Here is a 19638-nt window from a genome sequence, read left to right on the forward strand (position 1 = left end):
CAATGCTATGCGCGGCAAGGAAGCCAGGTCAAGAGGCAAGCCAGGGTTCAGGTATGGGTCACCCACAGAACGGGCCCTCTGTGCACGCCGGCCTTCGCCATGACGGATCAGAAGAGCGAAGGAAAGCAGTTCTCGGACGTCCTTATCAGCCTTAAAGGCGTCCACTCGAGCGGCACGGCGAGGCGGCCCAGCTTTATGAGCCTTTACGTGCAGCTGTCGAGGGCGGAGAGGTGGGAGGGGCTGAACCTCATTCGCAGACCCGAGCGGGGCGACTTCATTGAGCGGAAGAACGTGCTCGACAAAGAGATGAGGGACGCCATCCGCGGGCTGGAAAGGCGGGGCGAGGAGACCAGACAGCGGTTCGAATTGGACCACGGGCACGAGACGTGGTTTCAGAAATGGCAATCTATGCCCGAATCAGCCCCAGCTCCTGAAGCCGCCGACGAAGAGGACGCGACCCTCTGGACCGAGGCGGCAACCTAGCGCAACAAACTTCTTTCACGGTTGCTTCCATAGTTATATATATCTTGTCATGACGTTCTCGTCTCTGCGGCATTCAGGTCAGAGGCTGGTCCACAGTGAAGGTGACGGTCGATACTCCGAACCTCGGCAGCCGGCCTGCTTTGTTTCCGGCGAGTAACGAGCCAAGAAAAACGAACCAAGAAACGGGTGAACGGCCTCTCCGACCGAGCTAAGTATGGAAAGAACAACACAATCACGAGTTTAATAGGACGAACTAAACGACACTGTTTTCGAAAGCGGGAAAGGAAGGAGAAGAGATGGTCTGAGCTTAGGTAGGGGCATGGTTTTTTTTCGTCCCAAGGAACCTTCCGGAACAAAGTTCCTCCAGGCAAAGTTCCTCCAGGCACATAAATGTTCCTCCAAGCACGTAGTAATGTTCCAGCTTCCTCCGCAAGCTGTAGGTTACAGCAGGCAGCAGAGACAGTCCCGATACTGACCAAACCGTAGACCCCAGAGAGGCCGAGGCCCTAGCGGCCAAGCTCGTCTTGCGATGCTGCCGGCTGTCGAACGTCAGAGTCTCCGACTGGGCCTGGAGGATGCAGGCGAGCACCTACGAGGGTTAAATGCCTTAAGCTGACGGCCCTGGAGGACGTCGAGGGCACGCTGCCGCCGGCGTTCGACTTCGGAGTCGTCAAATCGTAGCGCAAGAGTACGAGCAAAGGAGGAACTATTGAAGTACATAGCGCTTAGGTTCGGGAAGCAGTAGGTATGCAAATGCTTTTATTCCGCTTGCAGCGGTCGGCTTGCTCGCCGCGGCAGTAAAAAAGACTCGGTGTTTCGTCGTCCGATTCGTGACTGCCTCTCAAGCTACTATAAGAGTAGCGTTGGGATCATTGCGTTTGGAACCGCCAGTGGTGGTACGTGCCCCGCAACTTCGCCAGCCAACACGTTTTCAGCTACTTCTTCAGGGGTCCAGGCACACGCGACGAGCCCGTCGACGGTTCGCCGCCTGAATAAGCCATTGCTGAGGCCCTTCTCGAGGCACTGGTACGCACTTGATCTCTTCTTCTGGTCGAGAACCAGCATGCCCTGCAGCAACTCGACATCGACACCCTCCTCCTGGTCATCCAACTGATTCGTCAGGATGTCCATCCAGGTCTGGGACCAGGCACGCCACTGATCCCGAGACACCTTGTTCTGAGCCGGGCTGCGCGCCGCCGGCGCGGCGGGGAGGCCGTAGAGCCACTCGAGTGCCATGACGCCGAGGGACCACACATCGGCAGGCGGACCGTAGCGCGACTGGCTGAAGGGGAACACCTGGGGCGCCATGTACTTGAGCGTTCCGCAAAAAGTCTCGAGCCACGTGGTCTCGGTGACGGCTTTGGACAATCCAAAGTCGCTCAGCATAACCTTGAAGTGCGGCGCCAGCTTGGCCAGCACATTGTCTGGTTTGATGTCACGGTGCGTAATGCCCTGCGTGTGCAAGAACGTGAGGCAGTCAAGGATCTGCCCGAAGGCGGTCACGAGCTTGGATTCGTCCCTGATCTCAGCCTCCACTATACTGCCACATTGGAAGTAGGGCATGACGATCATGATCTCGGGGCTTTCGCGCATCTTAATCATCTGTACGATGTTGGGCTGAGGGGATCTATTAGCTGCTTGGATAGAGTGCCTTGGGGAAGCGCACCTGATATATATTGCGTAAACTATAGGAAAAGAAACAGATAAAAGCAAGAAAGGAGGAAAAAGAAGGGAGGGATGGGAGGAGAGGAACACAGCATAGTAACGTATATGGGGGTTTTCCTTCGCAGGGGTATATTTTCTCCGAATCCCTATGAGCTATGCTGGGTCGGTTTCCTCGCGGCGCCTCTTTTTTGCTGGTCGGCGGCGGCGTGAAGACCTTGCCAGCGAAATACTGGCCGTCGCGGGCTCTGATGAGCCGGAATACGCGACCGAACATACCGCTCCCGATTTCACGTTCTTTGAAATAGATCAGGCGTTCAGAGGTGTCTGAGCTTCACTCGGCGGTTCGGTCGCAGCCCGGCTGACCAGGTCGAGGCCCTAAAGGCCCGGAACCTCGTCTTCCTTGGCTTTCTTAATAAGTGCGCGTAGGTTCTCAATATACTGTGCCTCTTTGCCTTGGTGGTTGGAAAACTCGATGCGGATGGCGAGACCGCCCGAGGCAACGGTGATGAGGCGAAAAGAACTCTCCGCGCCGGGATCAAACGCCAGGATCAACGTCTCATTTAGACGTATCTCCTTCTCGTTCTGCCCGTTGTATCCGACCGCGGTCCCATGCGTTGAGTAGCGGTCATGCAGCCAGATGCGCATATTGTCGTCGACGACGACGCTATACTGGCGGCTGCTGATGCCCGGGGTGCCTCGATGGCCCAGGAGGATGTGAGACGTCGTTATGCTCGTGCTGGCCGTGATGCCCTATCTATTATTCTCCGATGGACTATAGTAGATTCCGATGAAGTTGCCCGTGAAAAAGGGCCCCACTTTAGAAACAGGGGGTAGATTCCGTTGAAAACTTCAATAGTAGAATCCATTGCACTTTTCTGCACCAAAATTTCTAGACAAAGGGTCATTTTAATGGCCTCCATAAGCTACATCTAACGGTCGCATTTGCACGACCGTACAATGGTTATGGAAAGAGAAACATAGGGGCGAATTTAGAGGCTTTTAGGTGAAGATGGGATTGATAGGGTAGACCCCTGCTCACTCGATTACATACGGCAACCTTTATTATATATTGTTCATTCCGGTCGGGGGAAATATTTTGCCATTTTCGGACTCGCTTATAGGGTGTCGCAATAGCAAGTGGTACATCACACTCTTTGCTATTCATTTTATTTTCAGTATCATCTAAGAATAACTGTCACTGCGACGTTAATATTAGCTTATCGTTTTCAGCAGTAGCAAACTATAAATAAGTTAAGGTATACCTTATCTATATTGCTTTACTTATTATCAAGTTTAATCTTCCAGAGTAATTAGCGTAATGAACCTCTAATCAGAATCTCTGAAAGGGGTCCTAGGTTAAAGGCTGCTTCTGAATGACTGTTCGTTGTAACTAAAAGGTACACAACAAAGATCACCAATTATCTCTTATAAGTGCTTAGTCCCTAGAATTCACGATATAAATTACATACAACAGAACTATCTATACCTAGCCAGTTCTTCCGTATATATATACCATATATTATCGTGGGAAATACCAGAAATAACTCAAACAACTTAAAGTAAATAGTACTCTACGAGTTAGTAGAGCCCAACAAAATGGACGGAGACAGCAACTCTTCGCGAGACCGGGAAGTTCAGAGCCAGGACCCGTCGGTAAAGCCTAGTGGATGCCCGAGCTAAATCCCAAGTTCTCTATTGCCCTTTAGGTTTCAGTCTTGCGACCGTACCTCATGTTCTTTATAGAAACTAGTAACGCCGGCCTTTTAGCCCTCCAGATCAACTTCCCTTATCCCCTACAACCCTCCTAAAACATTAGATCTACAGTCGTGGCCCAACATCTCACCAAGCCGTCCACTCTCGCACACATCGTTTTTACAGATGGCTAATCGGGGGCTCCGAGACGGAGCGGGACTAAAACAACTATCATTTTGGTGGGCAATTTCAACGCGCAGGACCGGGCATAGGAAGAACACGCCATGTCACCACTAAGATAAGGCAGAGCAGTCGAGATTATTGCTCATCCGCGAACACTGATTTTGCAACTCTTCCTCGGAGGGACGAAGACACGGCAGTTAAGGAACCCTGAAAGCACGATCGATAGCAGTACAATCCTAACCCTGCTATTACTAGGAGCACTAGCAAGACCGTAGACGTGGTCTAAGCGTGCTATTTCTAGATCCCTGTGAGGATCTACCACGTCTGATAGCTTGCTTATTGGCTAAACTGCCACCAGTTAAACCGGAACAGCTCGCCCCCGGCCCCAGTAAAGCGAAAGAAGAGATCCCTGGTGCCTGTGGCGCCGCCAACAGCGCAATTAACGCTCGTCCATGTCTGCCAACCGCCAGTGCCAGGCACATTGCAGGTCCCGACAAGCGTGCCGCCGGTGCTGTCTAGGCGCACCTCGATCTTGCCGCCTGAAGTGGCGGACGAGACGCGCGCAGTGAAGGACTTGGCGCCGCTACCAAACGCGACGCCCTTGACCTTGATGTAATCTCCGTTATTGATGGACAACACATTCATGCCGCCCTCGCTGCACGGCTCTGTCTGCACGCCCGATTCCCATGCAATGGTCTCGGCCTCCTGGCGCACGTAGGGGTTAAGGTTGCCGACCTGGGGGGCGCCGTCCTTGGACATGTTGATGACGGGGATGGAGCCGTTGGCGCCGTACGTGAAGCGCTCGACACAGACGGAGCGGGTGTAGCCGCCGCCGCCGGGCAGCGCGCCGTTGTGGTAAAAGAAGTAGGACGAGCCCTGGTAGTCAATCACGCCCGGGTGGTTGGTAAAGCTGCTGCCCTGGGTGGGCATCACGACACCGCCGTATGTCCAGGGGCCGGTTGGGCCGGGCCCGGTCGAGTAGCCAATGTGCTCGGAGCAGCAGCTGGCGGCGAACACCATGTAGTATTTGCCCGTCCGCTTGTAGATCCAGGAGCCTTCCTCATACGTGGTCGGCCGCTCGGCGTTTCCGGAGCGGGTGCCGAAGCCAGTCGTCGTCAACGTCACCGTATTGATGCCGCCGCTGTATGACACCATATCCGGGTTCAGTTTGACGTACCACAGCCCCGGATTTCCCCAGTACATGTAGGCCTGTCCGTCATCATCAATCCACACGGTCGGGTCGATCCCCCAGTTCTCGACCAGCGGCCTGCCCAGCGCGTCACGGAAGGGCCCTGTAGGGCTGTCGCTGACGCCCACGCCAACGGCCATGGCACCATTTCGGCGGCGCATCGAAGCGTACCAGTAAAACTTGCCATTGCGCTGGATCGTCTGTCCCGCCCACGCGTTAGCATCGGCCCAGCTAAAGGTCGCCAGGCTCATAGGCGAGCCGTGGTCCTGCCAGTTGACCATATCGACCGAAGAGAAGACGCGCCAATCCTTCATGACAAAGGTGGTCGACCCGGGCTCATCATGGCCAGTGTAGAGGTAAACACGTCCATTGTGCACGAGCGGCGCCGGGTCGGTGGAGTATATGGTCTGAATAATAGGGTTGTCGGCCGTCGCCACGCTGGCCAGGGCGGCAGTGAGTAACGGCGCCGAGACTTTCATGGTCAATCTAGAGTGAGCATTGGCTTGGGGACCGTGGATAATGTCGAGGACTGCGATCTGAGCCGATTCTCGAGTGCAATGGCATCTTGATGTCGCAGCGATCAGGTCAAGAGTTAAAATAATTTTCAAGGGTGAGATGTTCTCAATCAGCAAACAACAAAGTGTGTACCTAGGACTCCGAAGTTGACGGCCAGCGGCTTGCATATCATGTTACGACGCAACATACGTGTGCAGCTCATCACCGCTTTTGGCAAAGCGGACCCAACTTCCCGGTCGACATGAGCTCCCGTGGGCTTGGTCGTGAACCGCACCAGTCCGAGAAGGCTTCCGTTATGACATTCCGATAACCGTGGCTTTATGACCTGTCCGACGGTCCAGCGCTATAAGCGCGCCAAGGGAAAATCACCACTTGCCGGACAAAGTGTTCTTCCAGGTCGAGGGAAATGCGTTGCCCCTTTTGGATTTTGGTAGGGTGTGTACCTGAACTGCCTCTGCCACGCTACCCCCCTCCCCTGTCAGCAAAGGCTAGAATCGCATTTCAGAATGTCTAAATTAAACAGTTTAGTTAGAATAATTCCCAAATGAAACAAAGGCTTTGATCGTCATATATAATACCTACTCGGCATAAGATTTAGACCCGTCTTATATAGATACCTTATCTTATATTATTAAAACTTCTAGCTTTATACCTTTTTAGTTCCTTAATATTAGTTACCGTTCTTGCGAGCTTAGTTACCACAGTTAAATTATTATAGAAGCTATTTTATATAAATAAAAGAAATGTAAGTAGCGTATATTGAAGGATTATATTAATAAAATTAATATTCAACTCCGTATATAACGAACCCCTGTACAGAACCTCTAAAAGGGACACTGGTTGAAGGCAACTTCTGACAATTAGTTCGGTGCAGCTAAAAAGTGCACAACAAGACGTCTCAATGTAATCACAAGATATCGTGACTACACTATTGAATTATATACTGCGGAACTATCTATCTATACCAGCCAGTTCCTCCGTATATATAGACTTAATGCCAAGCCTTGGATCATTCCATTCTGCGAGGATCATGACTGACTCTCGAGGATCATAAATGATTCCCAGGAATCATTTATAATTCCTTGTGCCCTGGATCATCCACTTCCTATTGGTCCATCCTTCTCTCCTATGATTGGTTCTGCTAGCGATTGACTGTGCGTCTTGTGCCCCGCATACGGTCCGTCTTGCCTGTTGGCTTAACTGTGACACTCTGCACTGTAGTAGGCGCGGTACACCTGAGATGGATGAAGGCTTTGTCTACAGCGTACGATAGTGACGGAGCACTGAAGGAAGAAAAAAACCACAGGGGCGGCGCCCTGTGACATACACAAGCTGATCACTGAAACATAGGCTTGCGAGGCACCGAAGAATGTGGTAAACAATTATATTGAACTTGACGTAAAGGCAACAGAACATCAGAGTGACCAATCTTGAAGACAGGCATCTTTTTTAATTCTTCGGTCCCTGTATCCCTCCTCCAAGTCCTTCTCCGTTCCCGGGTCCAAATGTTTGTTGAATCGACTACCAGCTAACTATTCCTACGGAGGTCCGGTTGTCCCAGAACCCGAACGTCCGCTAAGTGTCCCAACTGTGAGCCGTCTTCCTTGCAGATTACCAACTCCTGGTTCCCCGAAGTCAACTGCGATGAGTGCTGTGATTCTGAGCTATTAGTTATTATAGGCTCTGTAGGTTACAGGCCTAGATACATTGCAAATTCCGCAAGTAAGTGCTGTACTTCAACCGCTTTTAAAGAAATGCGCGATCTTCGTAACATTGCAAATTCACGGTGTTTTTGTTATTTTGCAACTCTACGGTGACCCTAACCCATAATTCAAACTTGCAAACTTGCAAGGATCCACCACGGCAACTGCTACCGTTGCCAGGGCCGGACCTCCTTTCTGAGCGCCCGGATGATGCTAAAGTACAGTGCAAACCTGGGTGCCTGGGTGGGTGGTGGGAGAGGACCTCTACTGAGGGACTGATGCTCTGGATCTTAGCATGACTGCTAGGAGATCCGCTGAGGTATGGCTATGGACCTGTTTACCAGAGACTGCTGGTATTTCCAACGACCTCATCATCGTCACCCTCTTCTTCAGACTTCCATTCAGCTCTTCCTCAATAAGTTCATCCACAAGTTGGTAAACACCCCGTAGACCAGCATCGTCAACTCGTTCTTAAACTTCGGATGCCAGGCCTGTAGCTCCCACTCTGCTTTGCAGGCGAGAGTTTCGGTGGCACAGGCGTGATTTTTTTTCGTCTTGCCTGCCACACAATTTGTATGAGCAAACGGATTGCCCACAACCCTCTCAAGAAAAGTAGAACTGAAGCCGTAATTCTTGCTCCTTCTTGATAACTCCTGCGTGATGGAACTGTCAGAGCCATCGTCAATACTGAGGCTCCCTGGCCAGGAAAATCCAGAAATCCTTCGCCCTGGAAGGCCTGGATTACGTATCAAAGTAGGATTTTCCCACGAGAGAGCAACTAAGGCACCTGCTAAGCCAAAAACGCCGGCAAAAGCACATCCGGCCGCACCTAAGCCCAAAGTAATCAAGCCAAAGGCAGTCTTACGGCCAAAGGAAAGAGCGGCCAATTCCACCCCAGGGAGTGCTCCTGCAGGTGCTACTGTAGGCGGGAGGAAGCGAGCCAGAGCCAGTTCAGAGGCGGTTCCACCTACAAGCAACGATGACCTTAAAGCAGCCGAGACAATGCAGTCGCTTCTGAGCGCCCAAGCGGCGTCGGGGAGCACCAATCTCTCTTAACACAGCCACCCGGTAAGAGATCCAAGATTACCGCAAATTCCCGTGGCAAGAAAGATGGTCAGGTTGAAATCGGAGCAGTGGTTGCCGAAGAAGAAGACGAAGCCGAAGACGAAGAAGATGACCATGATGTCGTTGATCTTACTGCTAAACGAACCGCCCCGGCCCCCCTCTACCACCGCAGGCTCGGTATTCGGTAAAACAACTTCACCACCTCCCCATGCCACGCCTCTCCCTGAGACCATTGAACTAATGATTTCTTGCAAGACCAAATGGCAACCATCGCGATATATAAGCACGTTCAGACCTGCGCCTCCGCTTCACAGCGAACGAATCAATACTGTGGATGTGGTGGTGGAGAGAAGGCTTGGCGCGCCTCACCAGCTCGGTGTTTTCACGCCGCTCGGCCGGGGAGTACTGAATGCCGTCGAGCAGGTGGAGGGCGGTTTGATCTTGCAGGCCGTCAATGATGTAGCTCGTGCTGGGTACCCAGGCAGTGTCTCGTTGGATCTTATTGATATCCATCTTGCCGTCAATGCCCCACGCAAAATAGACACTCTGGCGAGATGGGAGAGACGTGACAAGTCTGAGAGCCACCCCGTCATTAATATGGGGGTCGCCGGGCTCATCCTACAGGCGTTAGTAAGGACTCACCACCTGCCAATAAAGCTGGAATTGGTATACTCGTTCATACTCACTAAGTCTGTGGTCCCCATCCCCCCCAGTACTCCCCGTTACTCCCAGCCGTGCCGAGTAGTTCTGCCCTGAGGCAGGGGGGGGAGATCTAGCCCATATTGGGGACTGTCCATCACGGGATATAGGTAAACAGGCGCGAATCGTCGATAATGAACCGCTGCCTTTGGTGCACCGAAGAGGGAAGGAAAGAAGAGACGGGGAGATGGGCGAGCAGGCTATATTTAAAGAAAAATCAGATTTCAGGGGCGCTTTCACATACACCAACTATGGCACCATACCGTCAAGAGCCTATTGCCATTACGACAGGCAATGATATGAAGCCACACACCTACTCGCAGATAGCTCGACCAGACATGCTTGTACGCTCTAAGGGAGCTTCAATATAGTGCAAGCGCCTATCGGTAAAGACCTTGTGAACTTATGTGCCGACATGAAGAGTATATTGCAAGACCCCTAACTAAGGGTGGTTGAAGAGGGGACGGGTGGAACTATGCTGCTTCAACGGCGTCCGTCATGCCAGCCTATGCTCGACGCGTGGGGGGTATCTCAAGCGCTATAAATACAAAAAGTCACCCATTATTGCTCTGTCTTATTGAATCAAATCTCACCAGCTTTCAATGCACATCTCGGACTATTGAAAAGTCCATAAAGAAGCAACTTTAAGGAACCAACGAGAACCTCCTACCGCAACCAGCTGAAAACAAGAGCGGGATTGTGGGAATCTGCCAATGGCAGATTCTGCAGTTGTGGTGACTTGCCTGTAAAGATAGACTTAAATACCTTAGTTAGGTACGCCTTGTACTGTTGCGCTCCCGACGCAGTAAGACTCATAAGATGGCTGACCTTATCCACAGTTAGTGGCTCAATACTGCTCGCAACGCCAACTATTCCTTGGCAGAGGCCTCCTGTATCGAGCTCTCAACTCTTCTTCATATCAAGCCCAGAAAATACCTTGATACATGATCATTCTCCGGCCCAACTTCTCCACTCGACACCAGTAATGCTATAACCTCGTCCATCGCCCCATGATCATGCGAAAAGTCCTGACCGGTCCCCAAGCTATTCCCGTGTCAAAACGCATCAAACAGACCCAACAAATCTATTCCAACATGGGACATGTCAGGTGGCGCCGCCTCTGGGTTGTAAAAGCTAGAATTGAAAAAGTCCCTCATCTCGTTGTCGGCATCCATGTGATGCGGTGGCTGTGGAAACGGCCGTGGCGTCTGATGTTCATCTCCACTGTGATGTGCCTGCTGCTCGGCGTGGTGATATCCCAAGCCCAGTGCTGAAACCGCCGAGACAATCCCGCACATGCTCTTCCATAACCGATGGCCCGCGATGCTGGTCTCGGAGAAGCCCCTGACAAGGTTGACGGCGTCGGCAATGTCTTGACAACAGGCGGCGGCGAATAATTCTGGTGCATGGCAAGTAGCGAGGAGGACTATGGCGAGCGCCGATATGAGGTAGTGGTTATAAGCCGGCTGTTGCCGCGCATAGATGTCGGTTTCTCTACTCAGCGTGACAATGACCTGGATAGAATCCCTTGCTATTTGGACGACAAGGCGCGCTTGCGGAGGGTTGGCGGCAATGGCGCTGCTGGTGAGCACATGGTGGCGGTTTACTAGGGACCGCAGATGGTTGCCGCGAAGATGCATCAGTGAGCGGACGTTGCGTGCAGCTCTTGAGGGCGTCAGGGTGGGGTAGTCGAGGTCAAGGGTGGGCGGGTTTATGGGGGGATAAAAGTGAGAAGACAGCCTGAACGGGGAGGGTATGGCGCAAACCCAGTCTTGGATTTGCTGATCAAGAATCAGCGCGGGAGATGGGGAGGTTGATGTGCTGCCGAACTGGGGGAGGGCTTCCCAGACCTTGGAGCAGAGGCGAGCATAGTCGACAAGTGAACGAAGGTAGACTTGATGTGCTGGCTAAGACCTGTGTTAGCAAACGAACTTGCAGAGGGGGTGGCATGCAAACCAGATCAGGAAGCTCAGGGTCAACATCACGGTCAACTATGGCAAAAGACAGGCCAGTACCTAAGCTCCATCGACGGTCAAGGCAATAAACAGACCAGAAAACAACCAAAGCATCTTCTCGATCTGCCGGGTCAAGAAAGTTCGTGATCAAACTCTGCCGTCGATGCAAGCCCATCTCTAGTACCATTCTAGCTGCAATGCCCAGAGCTTAGGGTAATGTCAGCACGCCCATTATTTTCTCATATCATTAGGCAACTCACTGCGCCAGGCGTAGAGCTCTTCGTCACAATAAAAGTGGTACGTTGCCTGCCCCTCAATATCAGTCCCCGGAATTATCCAATCTTAACGCAAAGGCTCACTCTCACCATGATAGCTGCCGTTCGAATCTCGATGAGCTCTACCTGAGGATGGGCATACATCTTGCCAGTCTCATGCTCGACCGAGGTGTAAAGGTCCATTGCCAACTTGCTCCCAGTTCTTTCTAAAACAAGAGCTGTCGCAACGGCTATTTTGAGAAATTGAGCCTGCTTCTGGACGCGCGCGGCATCATCCTGATGAGGAACCCCTGATAGCTGATCAACGATGTCTGGTATTTTTGCCGCCACATCCCGACAGTAAAAGGCAGGGTATGACGAGGCTATTTCATCCTGAAAGACAGCATAAAGGTGCTGTATTTCTGGGAGGGCAAGGCGCAGCAATGGATCATTTCCGGCGACTGAGCATGCATCTTGTCGTGGCGGTGATGGTGCTGGCTCCAGGTGAGCGTTATCGTTGTCCACAACAACCCCCATCAGTTCTAGAGAAGCCTTGGCAATGTTGAGGGTGAAAGTGGGCCGTGTCATGCCCACAAAATGTGGCTCAACCCGAGTCCGAACTTGAGAGATAGTGAAAGGCTTTGCTTCGTCAGAGTATACAGAAGTATGAGACTGCTGTGCCGGTGGGCTGGGGCTTTGGTTCTGATGGAATGAGGTCAACTGAGCAACCTGGTGACGCAGAATATTGAGCTCATGTTCCAACTGGCGAAACCGTGCGATGGGGTCATCGTTTTGGCTGACGTTGGTGGGAGCTGGTATATGACGCGGTTGGCTTCTCAGGCCTCTCTGTGGGCGAGTGATTCGACATTGTAGGCCCTGAGCTCGACAACGATCACAGCAGCCAGGAACTGTAGTTCGACACTTAAGCTTGCGGCCTCGGCACTCCTCACTATAAGACCCATTAGCTGCCACGTCCTTCGGTGTGCTATTATTGTAAGACAACAGACCACGCAATACTTGAGTACTTTTCTCTCTTGAATCGTGTAGCAGGACGAGGGGTTATGGTGGTGGCGATGGTGGTTGTGGGTGTCCCAGCCATGTTTGCAGCGTTCTTTAGTTCCAGGTTGATTCATTCGTAGATATGGAAATATACCGGGACTTGGAGAGAAAGCACAAGTTGTTTTGAGTAAGTAGATATTTGTCGTCGAGTGTGTGGGGTAGTGTCAGAATAGTCAATGAGGCCCACTGTTAAGGAATTAATATCTTGGCAGTGGGACCTGAGCCACTGGGTTCGGCCTTTTCCAGCCACCCGGGCAACACACCCTCTTATAATATAACATTGACACCTTTTTTGGGACCGCATATACGATTGGACAGGTACCAATCCCCACTTTGCGGCAATGATCTTCCAGCTGACGCCGTTTCGGGGGTGTGAGGGGCCCGAGTACCTACCTTAGCAACCGCAATCCCGTGGCGTTCAAGCTGTGGGCAGAAGTCATGAATCATACCCCAAAATATAACAGGACTGAATAAAAGATAGTGAAGAGGCCATCTGCTTTTTAAAAGGTGTACATTTATCGTTATCACGCATCCAGGAATTCCGTTCTTTTACCAGAGTTTGGACAAATTCAAGAACTCGTCAACTAAGCTAAAAGTAGAGATAAAACACAAACATCCGAATCCTACCACAACCCCAAATCACCTACTTCTCCTCAAGCCCCAGTCTTTCCAACTTCGCCGTCGAGTTCCAAATACCCTGCTTCCCTGGACTCAAAATTCCGTTGGGATCAATAGTATCCTTCAACATGGTGGTAAATCTCCCAAATGCACCGTTATTAAACGTCTGGTTAGCCGCCGTAGCATCCATGAAGCTGATGTGGGTGCGGTACTCCAAATAGCCCAGCTTCTTGGAGTCCTCCATGAGAGCGTACTGGACATCGTGCAGTCGGGCCTTGGCTGAGGGATGGAACATGATCAAGTTAATGCTTATGATGTATCTGTCGAAGACGTGGAAATCGGCAAGGAAATTAAGATCGTGATCCTCGGTGATCTTCTTGGCCCTGACGTACCACTCGTACAGCTCGCGGCCCGAGGGTGGTAGGACAGGGGAGTAGCAGTTGTGCCAGAGACCGTCCTCTTTTGACGAGAAGGCCAAAGCATGATCGATGGAAGGAACTCCGCTCTGAGGGAGGAAGTCTTGTGTGACATCCTCGCTTCTGAGATACTCGCCAGGCACGGCATTAAAAGTCTCATGTGTAACCTTTGCGCCCTTGACCTGCTTGAAGCGCCGCTTGACAGCCTCCAAAAGGCCCGCCTGGGCTTCTGGGGGACCATAGAGAGCGAAACCTGCACACCAGGCTGGCAATCCCAGGATGGAGGAAACCTTGCTGATAAGATCATGAGGGATGTGACGTGCAAAATTGCCGTGCTCGCCCAAGAGTTTGGCAATCTCGGGGTCGCGACGCGCTGCACCGATGATCAGAGTCATTCTGCCATACAGTTGTGGAGGGTTGGCCACAATGCGCCGGCGCATCAGGTCAGTCAGGGTGCCAACCAGCGGCGCCAAATCTTGTTCCTCGGGGACTTCGACGAGGATTCTAGTGTAGGCTTCAGGGGCAGGGGAGAATTGAATCCCCATCTTCGTGACAATGCCTACCGTTTCCTCCGTCAGCCATCATGTCAGAGGTGGCCTCGCCAAGGGAAACGTACCATAATTTGACTGGAAGAACAGACCATCCAAACCGGGCCCAAAGCCCCCTGAATACAGCGGCCACACCTTGCTGTCCTCCACAACACCCATACCAGTTCGCAGCAAATCACCATCAGGGAGGACGACCTCCATGCCGCACTGGTGCTTGTAATGGGCAGCATCCTGCGTGTAACCAATACCTCGCTCCAAGGTATTTCCAACCACGGAACCCCATCCAATGGCCGGAACAGAGATCCAGAGGTTGAGCTTGCGCTTCTTTATCTCTTCGTATAATTGTATGAATGTCACGCCAGGCTCTACGATGGCGTAGGCATATTCTTCGTTAATCTCGATGATCTTGTTCATTCGGTGCAAATCGAGGATGACGTTGCGGTCTACTACTGGGGCAGAGCCGCCATATCTAGACGGTAATGCGTTAGAACGAGTGGGAAAGGAAGCCGAGTTGAATGACTTACCCAAGATTCTTTCCCCTCGACACTGTCCACATGGGTACCTCGAACCTGTTCGCCGCCCGGACAAGCTCACGCACTTGGTCAACCGTGTCGGGACGAACTGCTGGCCCAGGGCGGTGCGGCCGAGACAAGGGGAATGGATCACCGTAGGCGACACTCCCATCCAGGCCCTCTGGGGCACCAGAGGTTGGCTCTCTCGACACATTCTCGGAGCCCACGATAGCCTCGGCGGCGGTAAGAAATTTCTCCAGTTGCATGGTGACGTTGTTATGGATGCAAAGTTGAAGAGATTAGGTTGAAAAAGCGACCAGCTTCTGTGTTGGGTGAAGAATTCAACAGGTACATATTGAATCCAAAAGGATGGAGTTCTAGGTTCTCGGAACCTCGGACAGGTCCATGTTCTCCATCTTTGGTCATGCGTCCCCTTCCATCGCGACGCTGGCATCCATGGAAATCAGCATGGGATGTGGGACGCGGCCGCTCCGAAAGACAATCTCCATGAGGTCGCCATCGAGAAGCCTGTGACGTCGGAAACTTGATAACAAATTGCTGGTGTTTTGATTCGCGGGATTGTGAATAGAGGCTCAGAGGCTGGGGTAAGGTGTGGAGAATCGAAGCTGTTTGGAACCTAGCTTGTAGATTGCGGGGGAGGGCCGTCTCACAAACTAATCGGAATCACGGAATTTCGGAATACAGTGGGGCTTGATTTCCGAGCTGTTTGGAAATGCCCTGGGTCAAATGATGATCCCCATAGCCACAGCGAGTTGATATCAACCCAAGTTATTCAAACAGAGAGGCTCGTGTCGATGCATATATTGATGACCAAAGACCTCAAGGCACCTAAGGTATGCTTCATTCACCATTCATCATCGTTTTTCTTTCTTGCTGACTGTTGCTATTATGCTCCCCCCACCACCTAACCCCAACGGCCCAAATGGGTTCTTTGGGCTGCATTCATCATGGTCCAGCGTCAGGTCTCCCTTTGAGCACGGCGTCGTGGGACGCTTCGAGGGCGAGGTGACCGATCTAGTGGTGTTCGGCGAGATCCCCAAGGAGCTCAACGGAACCTTCTGTAAGTTGCTCGGTGTTTGCTGTCTCTTTCTGTCAAAGAAACACACGCTGACGAGAGTGCTCATACAGACCGCATCATGGTTGATCCATTTTACCCCCTCCAAGAAGGCAATGCACCTATAGAAGGTGACGGGAACGTATGTGCCCTGCGCATCAAAGATGGCCGGGTCGATCTAAAGATCCGCTACGTCGACACTGAACGCCTCGTAAGTCCAGTTGCATATCTGCTCTCTGTTCGCTCCGTGGTCAGTTGGCTGACGTGTCGCATTCACACAGAGGCTGGAGCGTCAAGCCAACAAGCGCTTATTCGGATTGTATCGTAATCCTTTCACACATCATCCCTGTGTCCGCGCAGCTGTGGACAGCACCGCCAACACCAACCTCGTCTACTGGGCTGGAAAGCTTCTCGCCCTCAAAGAATCTGCGCACCCCTATCAAGTCCACCCCGACACGCTCGAAACAATCACTTACGACCCCTTCAACTCCCCAGGCTTGACATTCTCTGCCCATCCCAAGGTTGACCCGTATACAAGAGAGCTAGTTGTGTTCGGTTACGAAGCGAAGGGCCTCGGCACAGACGACGTCGTCATCTACGCCCTCGACGAGCAAGGTGCAATTCACGATGAGCAGTGGATCAAGAGCCCGTGGCCCGCATTCATCCACGACTGTGCTCTCACCGCCAACTTCATCATCCTGGTTCTGTGGCCCTACAAAACTGACGTAGACCACATGAAGAAGGGTGGTCAGCACTGGATCTACAGCAAGGACCTCCCAGCAACATTCGTCGTTGTCCCTCGACACCCCAACGACCTTCCTGCTGGATGGAAGAAGGGAGAGACCAGAGTCTACCACTCGGATCATGCCGTCCTTCTCCACACAGCCGGGTCGTGGGAGGAAACAGCCGAGAACGGTGACGTGAGGCTCTATTTTGAGAGCTCGCGGATCCGCTACAACCTTTTTCCTGTCTTTGGCCCGCCAACTGACAAGCCATTTGGAGACTTCCAGGCTGATTATGTCAGGTGGGAGATCGACCTCACCAAACCAACCAACACTCGCGTTGTTGACCCTGCTGTGATCTTGGATATGCCTGGAGAAATGGCCAGGGTTGATGAGCGCTTCTTGACAAAGCCATACGACAAGCTTTTCTGTCCTGTTATCCCCCCAGGGAAGCAGGGACCTATCCCACCAATTCTACCTATTGGTCTGCATGCATACGTTATGCTTGACAAGCCCAGCGGGAAGGTTGGTAGGTTTGATCCTGGCCAGGGGTGCACAGTGGAGGAGCCAATCTTTGTGCCCAGGACAAAGGATGCGCCGGAGGGTGATGGTTGGGTGCTGGGGATGATTCAGAGGATGGATGTCAACAGGAGTGATTTGGTGGTGTTGGATACAAGGGACTTTGGGAACCCGGTGGCAGTGGTCCAATTACCCTTTAGGATAAAGGGGCAGATTCATGGCAACTGGGTTGATGCGTTGCCGGGAGAGAAGAGCATGACAAGAATTCTGGAACCGGTTGAGAAGATTATGGGGAAGGGAGCTTTGTAGAATCAGTAAACGGTAGATATCGAGTTACGTTTGTACCGTCCGGTATCATGTGTTTGACTTGTATCGACCAAATGTCGATCACTGCCTCGGAACATAGCTCAGCCCTCCAGGTTCTCTTGGTGTGAACACGGCGTTGAACGTCCCAGCCTTCAAGATCAAGTTGTCCTTCGACTCCGAGTAGATCCTCTTTCCGTCCTCACCTGGCGCAGAGTTCCAGGTGTAGCTGTAGACGGTGTAGGCCAACACAAGTCGAACAACGGCCATGCCCATTCTCTTTCCAACACAATTGTTTGGTCCAACCAACCACGGAATGAACGCCTCACGGTCCTTTACAAACTTTGCTTGATCCAACCATCTCTCCGGCTTAAACTCTTCGGGCGCCAGGTAAAACTCTTCGCTTCGATGAAGCGCGTATCCCGGCACTCGAACAGCTACACCGCCTGGAATGTGAATGCCGTCCACGGTGATCCCCTCAGGTGGTGTAAGTCTCGGTCCGTTATTGGCCACGGGGTTATCTAGCCTCATCGTCTGCAGCGCTTGTGTTAGTGTAAAGGTAACAGAGGGACCAGCCGGTCACCAGCAAGCCAGACGGGACTGTATGGACACACCTCATTAATAAGTGCATCCAGAAGCGGGATCTTGGAGAGGTCTCGGTCTGTGAATTCCTCTGGGATAGTCTCGCCGTAGACCTTCTTGATGTGGGAATGAAGGAGATCCTGATAGACTCGATGGCGGGCGAGGTGGTAGAAGAGATATGAAAGCACCACGCCGATGGTGTCACTGAGCAGAGGTTAGTTGACTGGAAAGAAAGGTATGAGGCTGAAAGAAACTTACGTAGCCCCAATCAAGACCAAAGCCGAGTCTGAATAAAAGATATTCTTGTTGAAAAAGGCAACCGGCTTCTCTGATCTCATGTCATCCAAAAAGTGCTGCAGGATGTCCCCCTTGTTGCTGTCTTCTTCCTGTTGTCACGCACTTTTGTCAGTAACCCCGGTCGAAGATCAATCACTGCCAAGACAAACTCACCGCAGCCCTCCGATCAGCCATCTCCATTGTCAACCGATCAAACTCCGCCGACTCCTTTCCCAAGTTCAGATCCTTAGCAATGCTCAACGGCCAGCAAAGCTCCCCCGTTCGTCCAAACTGCCCAAACAAGCTCTCCAGTAAATGCAGCATCCTGTTCTCCTCCCCAGCCTCAATACTCCTAAACTCATAGCTGAACCCAACCTTGCCCATGTGATCAAACGGGATCAGCAGCGAGAACAACGAAGTATTGATCGGTTGCCCGTTCAAGCTCGCAATCTTGTTCAACCATCGATGACAGACTTCTCGTGTTTTGGGCTCGTGGATCGCGAGGGCTATTTCATGTCAGTCCCACATTCTGCCCCCAACACCGAGAGACTTACCCTTGGTGGTAAACGCCCTCTCCCAAATCTTCCTTCTCGGCCCATGCTCCTCCCTGGTAAGCACAGAGTTGAGATTATGCGCCCCCTTGAAGTGAATCACATTGTATATGCCCGCGTTCAACTTGCGACATCCGCTGTCTCTGGCATGAATCTTTTGTATCCCCTCTACACTCAACATAAACACCTCGTTGGGTGCGATGCGCACAAAGTTGCCATATTTTTTGAAGAGTTTTGTTTGCTCGAGGTGCATTTGACCATTGCGCGCGGTGTATGGACCGTATAGCTTTGTTATTTTTGCGAGAAACGGGCCTGGTATGTGTCGGAGGGGGTGGAAGAAGAGCCGGTAGGTGATTATGCTCGTGAATAGGGTGGTCAGGTACGAGAGGGAAATGGCTGTGGAGGTGATCAGACCGGGGAAAACGCTGAGCTGAGTGATTGAGTAGGCTGTTAGGCATAGGAAGGTGGTGAAGTGGACGAGAAAAATGCGCAGTGCCGAGGTATCGTGAAAGCCGCGGATAAAGTAGAGGGTGTGGGAGAGAAAGCCAGTGGCAGAGGCCAGTAGGCAAGGGATGACAAGGTCGAGCTTGTCAGGTGTTGGGAAGAGGGGTCGTTGAACGAGGTGATCCATGATCACGGCTGTTTGTGGAGAGGACAACAGGTTTGAAGACTCAGGTAGAACATGGCAGTGAGGCATGTGTGTGTGACCGCGGACTCATATGTGTTTTCGAAAGCCATCACGCTGGAACGGAGCGGCGTTTGGCACGCTCGGCTTTACTGTGTCATCCCGATGATTGATCTTGCAGATTAGAAATACCGGTTCCACCTGCATGTTGCTGAGGTGAGCGTTGCGTCCGGCAAGCTTGGTTCTGTTGTCAGCAAGTGCATGATTGGCCATGTTCTGTTGATGGATGTCATCTCGAAGGTGATGTGGCATTGAACTGTGGGGGGTGGACAGCAAGGCCCTGTTATCTTGGCAGATCAACACATCAACTCTGGCAGTTTCATGCAAGTTCGGATAGATGAAGAAGCCGCACCTCTTCAACAATCAGC

The 19638-nt window shown here is 52.0% G+C and overlaps 6 protein-coding genes across 6 annotated transcripts; 1 reads left to right on the top strand and 5 right to left on the bottom strand.

Moving 5' to 3' along the window:
• Positions 1-2523: 2523 nt before the first annotated feature.
• QC761_506725 (uncharacterized protein) lies at positions 2524-3014 on the bottom strand (the record flags this gene model as incomplete). Its single annotated transcript, XM_062879892.1, has 2 exons — positions 2524-2884; positions 2965-3014. 2 exons carry the CDS (start codon positions 3012-3014, stop codon positions 2524-2526), a joined length of 411 nt encoding a protein of 136 aa, XP_062731240.1.
• A 1345-nt stretch (positions 3015-4359) lies between these two features.
• Positions 4360-5930, bottom strand: QC761_506730 (uncharacterized protein; the record flags this gene model as incomplete). The annotated part of the gene is made up of 2 exons (XM_062879893.1): positions 4360-5741; positions 5918-5930. 2 exons carry the CDS (start codon positions 5928-5930, stop codon positions 4360-4362), a joined length of 1395 nt encoding a protein of 464 aa, XP_062731241.1.
• A 3998-nt stretch (positions 5931-9928) lies between these two features.
• QC761_506670 (uncharacterized protein) lies at positions 9929-12605 on the bottom strand. The gene is made up of 5 exons (XM_062879887.1): positions 12412-12605; positions 11516-12353; positions 11411-11456; positions 11152-11357; positions 9929-11102 (listed from the first exon to the last, which is right to left on the bottom strand). Exons 1-5 carry the CDS (start codon positions 12501-12503, stop codon positions 10251-10253), a joined length of 2034 nt encoding a protein of 677 aa, XP_062731242.1. The 5' UTR covers positions 12504-12605; the 3' UTR covers positions 9929-10250.
• Positions 12606-12960: 355 nt separating this feature from the next.
• Positions 12961-15173, bottom strand: QC761_506660 (uncharacterized protein). Its single transcript, XM_062879886.1, has 3 exons — positions 14570-15173; positions 14114-14514; positions 12961-14056 (listed from the first exon to the last, which is right to left on the bottom strand). The coding sequence occupies exons 1-3, from the start codon at positions 14821-14823 to the stop codon at positions 13107-13109; spliced, it is 1605 nt and encodes a 534-aa protein (XP_062731243.1). The 5' UTR covers positions 14824-15173; the 3' UTR covers positions 12961-13106.
• A 133-nt stretch (positions 15174-15306) lies between these two features.
• Positions 15307-17182, top strand: QC761_506650 (uncharacterized protein; the record flags this gene model as incomplete). The annotated part of the gene is made up of 3 exons (XM_062879885.1): positions 15307-15638; positions 15707-15843; positions 15914-17182. Exons 1-3 carry the CDS (start codon positions 15467-15469, stop codon positions 17180-17182), a joined length of 1578 nt encoding a protein of 525 aa, XP_062731244.1. The 5' UTR covers positions 15307-15466.
• QC761_506640 (uncharacterized protein) lies at positions 15326-19572 on the bottom strand. Its single transcript, XM_062879884.1, has 6 exons — positions 18589-19572; positions 18209-18540; positions 18017-18144; positions 17791-17962; positions 15469-17710; positions 15326-15411 (listed from the first exon to the last, which is right to left on the bottom strand). The coding sequence occupies exons 1-5, from the start codon at positions 19280-19282 to the stop codon at positions 17261-17263; spliced, it is 1776 nt and encodes a 591-aa protein (XP_062731245.1). The 5' UTR covers positions 19283-19572; the 3' UTR covers positions 15326-15411; positions 15469-17260.
• Positions 19573-19638: the final 66 nt, after the last annotated feature.

This window comes from Podospora bellae-mahoneyi, chromosome 5 (genome assembly GCF_035222275.1).
Source record: "Podospora bellae-mahoneyi strain CBS 112042 chromosome 5, whole genome shotgun sequence".
Lineage (NCBI taxonomy): Eukaryota > Fungi > Ascomycota > Sordariomycetes > Sordariales > Podosporaceae > Podospora > Podospora bellae-mahoneyi.